At 38.4% G+C, this 14,739-nt stretch overlaps 1 protein-coding gene across 3 annotated transcripts in view; it reads left to right on the top strand.

Moving 5' to 3' along the window:
* The window catches only part of MYO18B (myosin XVIIIB), a 2,352,406-nt gene that overhangs the window by 223,711 nt on the left and 2,113,956 nt on the right, over nucleotides 1-14,739 (top strand). Inside the window, exon 4 of one of the 3 annotated variants that reach the window (XM_044068482.1) lies at nucleotides 5,904-6,044. The exons of the other annotated variants lie outside the window; for them this stretch is intronic. Within the exon in view, the coding sequence (XP_043924417.1) occupies nucleotides 5,904-6,044 (141 nt within the window). The remainder of the gene's footprint in view (nucleotides 1-5,903; nucleotides 6,045-14,739) is intronic. 3 annotated transcript variants of the gene reach the window in all.

Here is a 14,739-nt window from a genome sequence, read left to right as displayed (position 1 = left end):
GATGCGTCCTAAAAGGCAGCCCAGTGGCAAACCTGGCAATGAGGTTGTAGCAAATTGAGAGTTTGTTAAGGACAGTCTTGTTCAAATTCGAGAGTAGAGGGGATGCATACAGAAGGGTTGAAGGAAGGTGAGAGTGAGCTATGGCAATTTTAGCTGGAGGGGTTAGGAAGGCTTTTATTCTGTAAAGTGACCCTAGTTTTTTATTGATGGTTTTGATAGTTTGGTTAACATGTAGGTCAAATTTTAGATTATTGTCTATGATGACGCCTAATAGTTTTGTAGATGGGTCAGGGGAGATTATTGTGCCATCATTTGATTTTATGGTAAAGGTGAAAGCGGTAGACCTGCGTGTTGGTGAAAACAACAGCATTTTAGGTTTTTTGGGATTTAGGATCAGACGATGTTCAGAAAGCCAGTTTTCTATTGTATTAAAGGTGGTCTGGGTAGTTGACCATAACTCTACTGGAGATGTGGCTGAGCAAATCAGAGTAGAGTAATCAGCATATTGGATACAGCTGACTTTTGGGATGACAGTATAAAGGTCGTTAATGAAGATGGGGAACAGCAAGGGCCCTAGTATAGAGCCTTGTGGTACTCTGAGGGTGTTAGGTAGAAGGTTAGAGAGTTTGTTCTGCCAGAGGAAAGCCTGCTGTCGACCATTCAGGTAGGATTGAAACCATTGGAGGGCTCCAGTATTTAGACAGAATGTTTGCAGGGTGTGGATTAAAAGTTGGTGATCAACCATATTGAATGCCTTGGAAAGATACAAAAAGAGGGCTGAGGATATATAATTATTGTTGCGATTATGGTTTATGGTGTTAGTAAAGGCTAGGAGGGCTGAAGTAGTGCTGTGATGAGGACGGAAGCCATGCTGAGTGTCTGCCATAAGGCGATTTTGGATTAGGTGGTGCATGAGTTGTCTATGAATACATTTTTCCATAATCTTTGCAAGTGGAGAGAGTATAGCTATTGGCCTATAATTGGAGAATTCAGTAGAGCTGCCTCCTTTGTGAAGTGGGATTAAATAGGATATTTTCCAGATGGTGGGAATTTTAGCTTCTACTATGGTTCTATTGATTAGTATTGAGATGGGGTAAGCAATAGCATCAGCTGATATTTGTAGGTACTCGGCAGGGAGTTGATCAGCAGAAAGTGTAGTGGGTTTTAATTTTTGATCAAGGTACGGATAAGTGAAGTGGTGACTGGTTGGAAGCTGAACACAAGTAGGTTTCTAGGGGTGCTACTTTCAGGACCAGGGGAGCTAGGAGGTAGTTGGCTAGTTAGGGCTTGAATTGTCTCAGTAAAGAATTGGTTAAAACTATCATTAACATCTTCAGGGGTTTTATCAATAGTAGTAGCAGGGATTGGGGTTGAAGTTTGTCCAGGATGTAGTAGATTATTTAAACCTGCGCAAAACTTCTGAGGGTTATTTTGGTTTACTGTCTGTAAATTACAGTAGTATTGTTTTTTGTCTTGTAAAATTTATTTTTTGGTTTTGTTCCTGGATTGCCTGTATTTAATGTGATCTTGAGGGTCTTTAGAAGAATGCTATAAAGCCCATGCTTTGTTTCTAAGGGTAATTTTGAGTTTAGACTCTATAGAAAGCCATGGTGCAGTTTTTGCCTTAGTTCTCTTTGAACGAACAGGTGCATGCAAACCAAGGATCTCAAGGAATTTATTGTTAAAGTATGCTACTGCTTCCTTTAAGGGGAGGTGTTTTAGAATAGACCAATTACATGAGTTTAGTTCTTGTTGGAATTTGGCAGGGTCAAAGTTTTTATTATTTCTAACCTTTCTGAGTAAGGGTTGTTGGGAATTAATGATTTTGTGCTTAATTACATATGTGAGAAGGTGATTGCTTAGGCCATTAAGGAGGGTACAGTTGGGGGTGACTGTTTATGAGTACCGAGTCAAGTATACTTTCTTTTTGGTTGGGTTTACCTATCCTGGTAGGGGTGGATATGATTTGTGTAAATGCATGCAGGTTAATATGGGTGGTTGGGGATTCTAAGGAACAGGTGCCCCAGTCTATGTTAAAGTCTCCAAGTAGTAGGGTTTCTTGGGGGTAGTGACATGATAGCCAGTGCAGGATATCTTCAAATGTAGATATATTGTTACCTGGGGGAATGTACATACAGATGATATTAATGCATTTATTTTTATAAGTTGCAATTTGGTGGCAAGAATCTCCGAGTTATTAATCTGAGGAGGTTGTATTACATCTATCAACTCAGATTTATAGAGTACAGCTACCCCACCCCCCTTCCTCGAAGCACGATCCAGCCTGTGTATGTTGTACCCAGGTGGTAACACTTCATTTTCTTTAGTGTTAGGTTTTAACCAGGTTTCAGATAAACAGAGAATCTCAGGGGAGTGAACATCCAGAAATGCATGCAATTCATGTACCTTGTTATTAATGCTTCTAATATTGAGATGACAGACTAGGAGAGAGTTAGTTGGCCTATTAATTGTAGGTTTGTAGCTTAGATTACAAGTAGAGGGGGTATGTGTATCTGAAGTGAGTGGGCCAGAGTTGGGGTGAATATCACCACCAAGTATTAGGTTGAGTCTATACTTGGTGATGAACTTCAGGAATTTGTTTATTAGTTTGTGGTAGTGTTTGGATCTAGAGCTAATGTGCCTGGGGTTGAGATGTTGATAGACTGAACAAGATGTTGGATAGGATCTAGTACTGTAAGTATGGTTGAATGTGGAAGGATTTACAGCTGGGGTGATAGTATGGCCTTTTGGGACCTGAAATCCCATGAGAAACTGGTTTTCATACAAGGTAAGGAGGTATGGTGTGAACAAGAGGGGTAGTAAAGAGGCATATATCATTATATGTGTTTCAGCTAGTGAGTGAAGGAACTTTGTTTTACCTGGTAATGCAACACCAGAAGATAGAGTGGTGAGGTAAAGGTACTGGAAGGGGGATGGGAGAACGCCAAATGAAAGCTAATAGGTGCTATTACAATGTAGGTAGTAGAATGGGGGTGGGTGGAATTATCCCAGATGAAAGCAGATAGGATCTAGAAAGTGGGGGAGTGGCTATAGTGCTATAAATTTAGAGGTACTGGGGCGGGAGGAAATTGGGGACAGGGAGGGTAGCGAAGAGAGCCCAAGCGTAGCGAGGGCGAACATAGCGGGGCTATTGCAGTTTACAAGGTTTTCTAAGGTGTCCTAAAGCTATAAGGTAAGTATTACAGCTCTTAATGTAAGAGTCAATTTACTTCAGTTACAGGGGAAGGAGGCAACCACTCAAGTAGAAACAAAGAACCCTATGACTGACCAATATGGTGACCTGCTTAATTACAAAGCACTGTAAGTAAAAGCTTAACAAATGCTTTTTGTGTGTAACCTACTCTGTTTAAATGTTGAGAGAAACTGATTGCAGTCCTGTAGACACCGTTTTGTAGGGAACTGTAGAGTTCAATCTGTTTAAATGTTGAGAGAAACTGATTGCAGTCCTGTAGACACCTTTTTTGTAATGAACTGTAGAGTTCAATCTGTTTAAATGTTGAGAGAAACTGATTGCAGTCCTGTAGACACCATTTTGTAGGGAACTGTAGAGTTCAATCTGTTTAAATGTTGAGAGAAACTGATTGCAGTCCTGTAGACACCGTTTTGTAGCAAGCTGTAGAGTTCAATCTGTTTAAATGTTGAGAGAAACTGATTGCAGTCCTGTAGACACCGTTTTGTAGGGAACTGTAGAGTTCAATCTGTTTAAATGTTGAGAGAAACTGATTGCAGTCCTGTAGACACCGTTTTGCAGGGAACTGTAGAGTTCAATCTGTTTAAATGTTGAGAGAAACTGATTGCAGTCCTGCAGACACCGATTTGTAAGGAACTGTAGAGTTCAAAATGAAGAAACTTACACTAAGTTTATAGCTTTATAGCCAACATCCTCCTAGTACTGCATCATTTTAAAAGATCCATAACAATAAACTCTCTTATAGAACACAGTGTCTTTCAACTACTATAAATCCACAAACAGAACTTCTGGGAAACAGTCTATTACTCCAACATGGGTTTTAAAGTCGCTCACTGCCTTGTATGTAACAAAACAGGCTATTACCAGAATTTTGTCAGTACAATACAGGTAGCCTCCAGGTTCTTCACTGCCTGGACCTCCACTGGCATATAAGAATCTTCCTCTAGACATCTCAGACCCAGTTGCCTTAAACATGGACAATCTCCCTTCACGATGAGAAAACTGACAACTGGCCTACACTTCTCTGGATTTCCAAAGGCTTCTACCATCTTGAACCTATATTCTCCTTAAATAGGAGCAGATTGTGATTAATTTCTCTATCAGGAGACTCGGCCACTGTTCCACTTTGCTTTCCTTCTTAAATGATACCCTTTTTAAAATATTATACCACAGTCTTTGGCCCCAACTATTACCATCATGCAAAATGATCCTGTTCTGCCTGGATTGTCTTACTAGATGAGCAGTTACCCTGTAGATCACTGACTTGTGACTACAAGTTGTTACAGTAGAACCTTGTATTTAGCCTTGTACCCTGATCTGTACATATATACACTGACTGATCAGGCCACACTCATTGGTGAAGATGTAAGACCCTTATTATGGTCTAGATGACCAACATGTGATTAATGCTGAGGAAATGAGAAGCATGAAAAGTCTGCTCACCTGTCTTGGAGAGGGGTGATGTGGTGTACCTTCTGCGAGTGTGGACTCCATGTAGATAGGTACATGAAGACTGGAAATCAATAGAGATGCTTGTATTTCAAGGTGCATTATCATTAAGTGCAATTAGGTGGATGCTTCTTGCAAAAATGGAATAGGCTCCCTTCAGTTACTTTTGTTGCATGTGACCTGTAGGCACTGTTTAAAACATGTGAGGAAACAGTTATAACTTAAGAAGAAAGAAGAAAGACAAGTAAGATAATATCCAGAAGTATGATAACAAGACCACTACTGCCGCTGAGCCGTCACCTCTAGGAACAAATGACCCAGAGGGATCTCACCTCACTCGGGAATGAGCTGTCCAAATGAAAGAACAGGTGGGTTCCTACCTGAACCCTCACCTCTAGGAAGAAATGACCCACAGGGATCTCACCTCACTGAGGAATAAACTGCCCAGTTGAAAGTTCAGGTGGGTTCCTAGCTGAACCCACAGCTCTAGGAACAGATGACCCAGAGAGTTCTCACCTTGCCGAGAAAAAAACTCTCCAAACAAAAGTGCAGGTGGGTTCCTACTTTTGGGAAGGCAGTCCACAATGTGAAACTGAGCTCATTGTAAGACATGGCCTCATAGACTGTACTATATGATATAATTTTCCATGTTAGTGGATTTAACTAACCCTCTGGCAGTTTGGCCACTTCACTAAAGACTGTTGCTTATTGCTGTCTTGTGTGTGTGTGTGTGTGTGTGTGTGTGTGTGTGTGTGTGTGTGTATTTATGTTTGTGTGTGTGTGAATGTGCTTTGTATACATATCAAAAAACACTGCTATGTTCTGAATATATCAAAAAGACATTTTGTTTTTTTCTTATTTCATTATTAACTGTTATATTTTTAGTGTATGATCACATCTTGTTAAATGCCTAGTTATAGTTATAATTTCAAAAAAGCATGACAAGCACTTTAAATTCAGAAATTTAGTACTTGGCTTTGACAAAATAAATAGAAGAATTTAATGATACTTAAATCATACTGTAGAATATGTGCTATGATTTATTAGATTAGTATCCGATTCATTTTCATATATCTCACACACATGCCTTTGAGCATACTTCATTGGGAATTTGATCTGCATGCTTCTTCCAGTGGTTCATTCAAATACAATAAAAGCTTATAAAATCTAACTGAATAAAATATATAGCATGCCATCTCCCACTGAATATTCTCCAAATAATAAGTTTAATGTATATAAATAGATTAAGGAAGAAGAAAGAATTAAAATACCATCATCGCCCCCAATTTTGACTGGGGTTCCTGGAGGATTTATAAAACAACTACTTCAAGAAACAGAGAAAGAATCAAAAACAAAAGAAAAAGTAATAAAAGAAGAAAAACAGGTAAAATGACGTGTGTTTTGAGTACTTTATGAAAAATTCGCTCAAACAGGTTTGTTTAACTTTGAGCTTAACATTATAATCTATTAGTTTGATAAGAAAATGCTGTTTTTGATATGTTGAAGTTAGGCATTTAACAGAATTAGGATGTCTGTGAATGAAAACATAAAGACATTGGAACACAGATGTAATATAATACCTTTTGTAGGACCAGGATATGTTTTGCAATGAATGAACTATCAGAATGAAGTTAGGCTTACATATCATCAACTGTATTTGTTTTTTAAATGAATTTCAGTTTGGTAAAGTTGATTCGGCAAACAGAGTTGTATGTTTTCCAGGTGAAAAGCAATTGGAAGGAATTTTCTGGTTGTGTTAGTGATAGTAGGACTGTTTGTGAGAGTGTGTGTGTGTGTGTGTGTGTGTGTGTGTGTGTGTGTGTGTGTGTGTGTGTGTGTGTGTGTGTGTGTGTGTGTGTGTGTGTGTCTGTCTGCTCATGCATACGTGTTTGTATTTGTCTGTGTGTATTTTTGTGTGTGTAAGTATGTGCATGTATATGTAACATCGTCTGTATGTCCCAGTGTATGTAGTCTTCAAATGGCTTTACTGATGTTTGAAAATCAGCTTAAAACAAATGAGTGAAATAAATCAACATAGATATAGATACTATTATGATGTAAACAGCAGAAGTCTGCAAGACTTGCAAGCTGTCAATATACAGTACAGATCCTCTACTGTTCTTGGGAAAGATGGAAAGCAGTGCAGTAAAAATTACACATACAATTGACAAGCTAAAGACCATGGAACAACTATGACTGTTGCAAGAAAATAGACTAAAAACTGTGATAGTCAAGTGGTGTAGAGACAAACTACATTTGTTGTATTGCCAAGTAATGTCATAGTACAGCCAGAAATGTGCCAGAGCACAGCTTGCTGAGAAGATAGTTTATTAAATTCTCTGTTAGAAAGACCACTGAAGGTATAAACAGATGTATGGACTACTCAAGAGATGAACATGATTCTCATGGCGCTGACTTCCTGTAGTATAGAGGGATAAACCCCTGACCATGACCCAGATGATACAAGTATGAAAAGCAGCTGTCACTTGAGCATCCAGATGGGGGATGATGGAAGTGGGCAGCTGACACTTGCTCACCTATCTGGGGAGGAGATATTTTAAAGGTTTGCATAGTATTGAAAATGGACAGGACCAAGGACATGGGATTAGATGCTTCAAGTGAGTAAAATGAAAAAGTGTGATATATCAAAAGCATCCCATGTGAAGAGTGTCGTCATACTTGGCATGATGTAGCTGTCATATTGCTGCAGGTAGCAGCTCTTTACATCTTAACCAAAAATGTCGGCTAAAGCAAGAAACAGGATTCAAAAATGGAAAAGCAGATCTGCTTCCCAAGTCATTTATGATCAATAAATATTCCACAGGTAAAGAATATCAGTAGTGTGTTGAACTTTGTGACGGTCACTTTTTTTAACCAGATAATACAACCAAAATAATTCTTTATCCATGACTTGCTTCAATAAGGATACATATGTTTATGTGATAAAAAGAGACACATTTTAGCTTTAAATTTCTTACTTGCAAAATAGTGGTTTGCATTTAGTATATGTAAAACAAAAAGGTTTGTATTACTAGTTGTGTGTGTGTGTGTGTGTGTGTGTGTGTGTGTGTGTGTGTGTGTGTGTGTGTGTGTGTGTGTGTGTCTGTGTATTAGTGGGTCTGTGTGTGCGATTATTAAAGTTGCCATCAATCAATGTTTGTAGTGATCAAAATGCTGTGGTTGGCTGCGACACGATCTGTAGTCTGTTGCAATGTAGTCATGACTATTCAAATGTGTCTATATAAGCGATGGGGTGAGGGAGTGAAAGGGGGGTGAAGTCTCTATATTGCAGTTATTTCAGTGATTTGCAATGCATAATATATTATATTATTTATTTATGTATTTATTTACTGCTTGGTAACTGGGTAGGTGGTCTAGCCCAGAGCTGATTTCAGCTATTACCTGGACCTAGAGGCAGTAAACAGTGCAGGTAGACTTAAGTTGTGAACTTCAAATATGATAGAGTGTTCAGTTCATATAGTTGAAAAACTTATAGGTATTATACAGATTGTATAAAGCTGAATGTTATGAGATTCTTATACATTTCTAGTAAAGTAGCAGGCTTAAATTAGGTGATATCATTTTAAATGAGTTGCAATATAGTTTGACTATATCAAATTGCATCTTTAAGGTTTATAATTTAATTTCCTTAAAAAAAAAACAAATAGAAGTGAGAAAAATAGAAATTGTAGAGATAGGCCTAAAGACTAAGAAGAGAACATGGGAGTAAGATGAGTTAAATGGTAATAGAAGGGAATTGACAGACTGTAAACAGGTTTAGAATTGTAAGACTTTTAAAGAGTCCATCCATTATTTCTAAAGTATTTACAAGCACCTTCCTTAAAGTGTTTCTCAAAAGGGACTCCTTAAACTTGATAAGAGTACTTTGAGGCTTTTTTTTGTTTGTTCCTGGGAAGTGGTCCTGTTTGTGCTAATGTTTTTCATGAATGCCTGTTTTAAATGGGGGATAGTTGAATGATATTAAGTTCTCCTGGGAATCCCTTAGAGTGTGGGACTGTTCCCAGCATAAGAGTAGTAGCATCATTTAGAATTTTGTATAGTAAAAGGCATAGAAGATAAGTGCCCATTTCAGTAAAAGGTAGACAGCATGGGATATTTAGAAGGTTTCGATGGTCTATAGAGATGCAGCAAGAAGACAAGTCTAGCAATTTTATTCTTAGCAACGTATGGCCTTTCAGTGATATAAGCAGAGTATAAGTAGAGTACAGGAAGACAATTTTCTAGTTTAGGGAGAACGACATTCTTGGCCAGTACTTTGCGGGCAGTAGGCAATAGCATATGTGATATATATAAGAGTTTTAGTGGTGAAAGGACTTTATTAATGATATTATGAGAATGGATTGTAAAGGTTACTTTAGAGTCAAGTGCTAGGTCTAGTAATTTGTAATTATTAATGGGTAAGCATTTGAATTGTCAGGACCCACCAAGCAAGCCCCGAAATATGAAGACTGAATGGCCAAAAGGACAGACTTGCATATACTAAGTACGAGATGCCATTTCTTTGAATATTCCATTTTCTCTGAGGTATGATGATCTTGGAGTTGGTATACATAAGTTTAGGGATAGTGGGGGTTGCCCCAAATGAGGGAGAGGGTTTGCAGGGGAGTCATACACCCCCCCGGAAAAAAAAAGTTTGAAGGAGAAGAGCGATTTTTAAAATTCGCCCTTCTCTGGGTTTTTGGTCTTTTTTTCGGCTTGTCATCATTTCAACTGCTAATATTTCAGTAGGGAGCCTTGATTTTGATAATAAGGACAGGGAGGGTGGTATTCATTGTCTCGAGGTTCGCACTTTGTAGTAGTTATTCCCGATATTGATAATAAGGACAGGAAGGGTGATATCCATTGTCCCAAGGTTCACACTTTGTAGCCATTATTCCCAAAGAATGCCACTACATGTACATATATAGGGTGTATATCACAACATCAAACTTCCAAAACATCGACTGCCATAAAGTTGAACTTGGAAGTTCAAAATGTGATATGATCGAAAGCTCAGAACAGCGATTTTTTTTCCCAGGGAAAAAAAACACTGTTCCAAGAAACACACACACAACACACGTCCACCACAAACCATTTCTACTGTGGGGGGCTGTGCACCCCAAACCCCCCCTACTTAAATATACCAACTCCGAGACTGCACCACAGTGGAGGAAATAGTGAAGCCACAGAAACTGCCCATCGACTTCTTTCCCTGGGAAAGAAGTCAATGTTCCGTGGCTTCGATATTTTCAGCTTTCGATCTTCCAAGTTCGATCTTATGGCAGTCGATGTTTTGGACATTCGATGTTCCGATATAGATCCCATATATACAAATATTACTGGTTATTTGTGATGACTACATCAATGTGGAAGCACCTGCAAAGAAATGCCAACTCGCATTAAATATGCAAAGTTGGCAAAGTTAAGTTAAGCTTTGAGCATGTATGAAGTACTATGTGAAAACATGAATGGCCATATGATTTTGGAAGTATTCAAATATTACCGATGAACTTGGCCATGAGCAAGCACATTAGAAACGCTGACACGTATTTAAGGGAGGGGTTATATATGTTTTAATAGGGTGCAAGTGGTTTTGACTCAGGCAAGACAAGCAGTATGAACCAAGAAATAACTAATCTTGTAGCAAGAGAAAGCATCTTCTCCAACTAGAAAGTAAATAGAAAAGGCATAACTGCCTTTATAACATATGTGTGAATGGTGCAGCAAGGCTTCGGGTTATGATTATGATGCAGGTGTGAAGAGGGATTACTAGCATAATAACTTTTACATCATTTCGCATTATCACCTCATTATTCCTTCACTTGAATATATGTACTGCAGGACATTCAGAGAAGCATAAATGGCCTCTGTGAATCACAGCAGAGCTCAGACAACACTGACTACCTTAATACATCTGTGTACTGAGTAAGAATAACACCTGAAATTGAGATGCTCTGTGACGGAAGGATAAAAGCATAACTTTTTTTTGGGTGGCAAATTTGGAGTTTATTTTATTCAGACCATTGACACAGATAAGAGAATGGTTGTTGGATATAGGTTTGCTGGACTGTGGACATCTATTTGACTGCAGTAATAAAATATTCTCTGCATAAAGGGTAAGCTTAAGTTTCAGTAAGTCATCAGTGATATCATTAATGAATAAAGAAAACAGTAATGCACCTAGGAGAGAGCCTTGGGGACACCTGTTTTTAGTGGACAGCTGGTTATTAGAGTAAACCTGAAAGGTTCAGCTGTCAAGGTAGCCACTGACCTTAGGAATGACATTTTCTCCCAAGCTGAATATTTGTTGCTTGGAAAGCAGAATGCTATGGTAAACAGTTTCAAGAATACAGAGTATGCCCAGAAAAACACCAGCTGTAAAGAGGCCATCATTTAAGTCACTATAGAGAGTGTCAGCTTCGTCAAGTCCAGCAATGGTTGTGCTGTCTATAAGATAGAAGCCCACAGTTATTAATGTGTTTAAACAGTGGTTTATAAAGAATGTTTTCCAAAAATTTTCAAGTGGGCAAAGGATGGAGATAAGGCCTATAATATTTATAGGTTTTGGGCTCGCGTACCTTAGAAAGAAGAAGAAGAATGATGGCATATTTCAGGCCTGGTGGAACAATTTCTGTGGTAATTGAGAGGTTATAAATATAAGTTTCAGGTTTAGCTATTAAGTCTGCTGCCTTCTAAGGAAATTAGGATGGAGTGCACTGAAGGTGGAGTTGGAGGGTTCACGTTCTTAAATAATCATTTAGTTTGCTTGTCAGAAGCAACTCAGAAGTGGAAGGCAGCTGGGTACGGTAGAAGAACATACAACTGAGCTGGAAAATTACTCTGAGTAGTTGCTTAGAGCTAGGGTTAAGAAATGTGTTAGTGGTGGTTTCAATTAAAGAAATGATAAGGTTTCTATAGTCCTCTGATGGATTAGTATTACAGGTATTAGGGACATTAATGGAGAGAAAGGCAGAGTTGGATGACTGTCTAATTAGGTGTTTTATTTCTTTCCAAATCTTTTTTTGGATTATTGGTATCAGATATCTGCATATTTATAAAATAAATTGCTTTGGCTAAGTTTGTATCTAATCTGGTTTATTTTCTTAAAGATAAGGGCATTTCCTTATGTACTTATGCAACTCATGTAGTGTGATAATAGATACGTTTTCTTTCCAGGTAAACCAGTTTTCTCCTTTTGTCTCATGAAAGTTTTGATTTCCGTGGAAAGCCAAGGCCATATCTAGCCTCATAGCCTTCTATGTAAACAAGGGAAGATAGAGTTATGGATAGCAGAAGTAAAGGAAGACAAACTCATATTACTTAAATGAGAATCAAGCATAGCCTGTTTAAGCAGAGGGCAGGATTGACCAGTAACTACTTCTGGAGTAGGCTTCATAGCTTTGAAGGCCCAACAGGACACCAGTGCACAGTGGTCACTTGGAAAGTCTGGCAGAACTTTATTGTTAATACAGCAATAGACCTAAGTGGTAATAATGAGATCACACATATAATGCTATACTGTTTTGAGGATCAACACCAGAATTACCTGTTCTAAAGACTTAAACCTTGCCTGTGATATAAATAGGACCTGCTGGAGAGATAGGTATGTATCCCAGAGACTACCCCATCTATATAACAGGCTCCCCATGCATGTGAATCAGAGTTCCTCCCTAACCCATTTCAAGTGCAACTTGGACAACTGGATGGGAAATAGGAAATTCATCCCTGGTTTGGCACCTATGTCTCTAATGGACACAGGTAACCTGTAAATGGTTCATGTTCCAGGCCCATGCTTACACTTATCAAGGGTATCAGAGCTTGTCAGAAATTTGGGATGCATGGCTAGGCTTAAAAAGGCCTTGTGGCTATTAGCCTAGTAAACACCTATGAACCTATGAATATGGCCAGCTGCTTTATCAGTTCTTCTAGGTCATGATGTTGCACCATATTGTTCAGCTGTTTGGCTTTGTGATCATTAGCATCCAAGTTAAAGTCCTCTAGAATAAATGCATTACTGCAGGAACATGTGTGAACATTTGCAAGATTGTGTCTTTAATAGTAGCAACTAAAGAAGGTTGGAGAATATAAACAGAGGCAATGTTAAGTTGAGCAAGGTTACTTGTGTGTAGGTAAAAGACCTACAGTTGGTCAAACTTTTCATTTATCAAATGGCAACTGATTAAGCACAACTTATCAATCATCAGCTGATTGAAAAACTCACAACAAAACATCTACTTTTTGCAGGGTGGCTGTGCCCTCAATCCCCCTGCCTATTATATATACCAACTCTGTAGGATTGTATTAAAGTGAGGAAGGGCAAAAGCCTCAATCCTTGCTGTATGTTGATCTTGTACAGTACAACTGTCAGCACATTCGATCAGCTGATTTTTCCATCAGTTGTGCTTGCAGTTTGCCAGGTTCGACAAGTTGATGTTCGACAACTTGTAGGCAACCTATTTAGGCCTGGTAAAACCTGATTTGTGGCTTTATCATCAATCTGGCTAGCTTTTAAAGAGTCAGAGAGACATGCTGCCTGAGCAGAAGAAGGAGTCTGCCATCATTTCTTTTACCTGGTCTAAAGTCATACAGCATATGCTATAGTTGTCCTGGATGTCAGTAAAACAGCACAAATAATTTTTAAGCCAGGTCACAGTAAAAATAATTATATCAGGCCCACTTGTTGAGTATAACCCAAGTATTAAAGCATGTAATTTATAAAAAGGTGTGACTTTTTCTTTTAGTATGGTTATAACTGGGCTAGTTTGAAGAATATAGTGTGTTATTGGATATTGCCAGATTTACTGAATGTTGAAGAGGGCCACGTTTGGTTTTGCTGTCTCTAGATTTGAATGGTTTCAACAATAACAATATAGAAGAGAGGTATTTTTGTAAAGGTAGCCATAAATTTGCTCTGTTAAAGCAGATGGCCTTTTATAAGAAATCATTTTTTTCATTGGATAAGTAAGCAGTGTAGTGAGCGACTGCTGTTGGAAAGACATTTGCATGGAAATGTTAATTGAGTTATGTGTTAGAGACTGTAAAGTTAAGTTAGAGATTGAGGGAGAGTTGTCTATCAGGTGTCAACAGTTTGTGAGGAGGAAGGAGAATAAGTCTATTAAACAGATGAAACCTTAGAAAGCACATGGTAGCTAACAAAAAGTTAGACCAGTATTTTGTAAGGAAATTTAAAAAAGGAGTCAAGGTAGAGAGAGTGGTAGGAGGGATGTGCATGTGTGCATTGTGTAGTCTGTAGACAAACCAGAAAAGGAATTTTATAATAGCTGCTTTTGCAATTAGTAATATGAATAAACAATATAATGACCATGGCATAGATGCAAGGTGATCATCAGCATTGCTAGCAATCCATATTTAGTTTCCTCTATGAGTGGATTAAAGTGAATACACTGAAGATCAGAACCCCTGAGACACATTCATCAAAAAACCCTGCTGAAAAACACTTTTAAGTGTTTTTGAAGGGGAACAAGACTATGTGGAGGCCATGTCCCCCACCCCACAAACTTCTATATACCAGCTTCACAGTCTCACTGTCAGCAAGTTGAACCTCAGACAACTGATATGCAAGTGTTCAATATTTATCCACCAGTAGGTTGCCGATATATCTGATTAGTCACTCAGACAACAGAGTACTTTTCAGGCTGGAAAAATGACTATCCAGTGCCTGCTTAACCTCCGGCCTTCCTCTGGCAGATAATCTAGGGAGAATCCCACTGGAAGTGGCTGCAAGTTAGCGCCTACAACATCCAATCTTGGAAAAGTACATTGTGTTTTCTATATATTGCAGCCATTGGTTAGCCCTTTGTAAGACTTTGTGATGTTTAATAAAATGTTATTACACTCTGTGTCATTTAACAGTGCACAAATGCATATTATAGGAATGCACATGAATATGGGGTTTGTTGACACTAATAATTATTTTAAAATGTCTGATACTTTTTCATTTTACACAAAGCGCTAAGAACCAGTCTCTGACAGCATTACTGGTTGTCTGATCATTTGTCTTATTAGCATATTCTGCTAACATTTAGCCATTGGAATTTATTATACCCAGTACCCATCCA

This window comes from Protopterus annectens, chromosome 4.part0, assembly GCF_019279795.1.
Source record: "Protopterus annectens isolate FY-2018-M chromosome 4.part0, PAN1.0, whole genome shotgun sequence".
NCBI lineage: Eukaryota > Metazoa > Chordata > Ceratodontiformes > Protopteridae > Protopterus > Protopterus annectens.
This window is presented reverse-complemented; position numbering and strand designations above follow the sequence as displayed.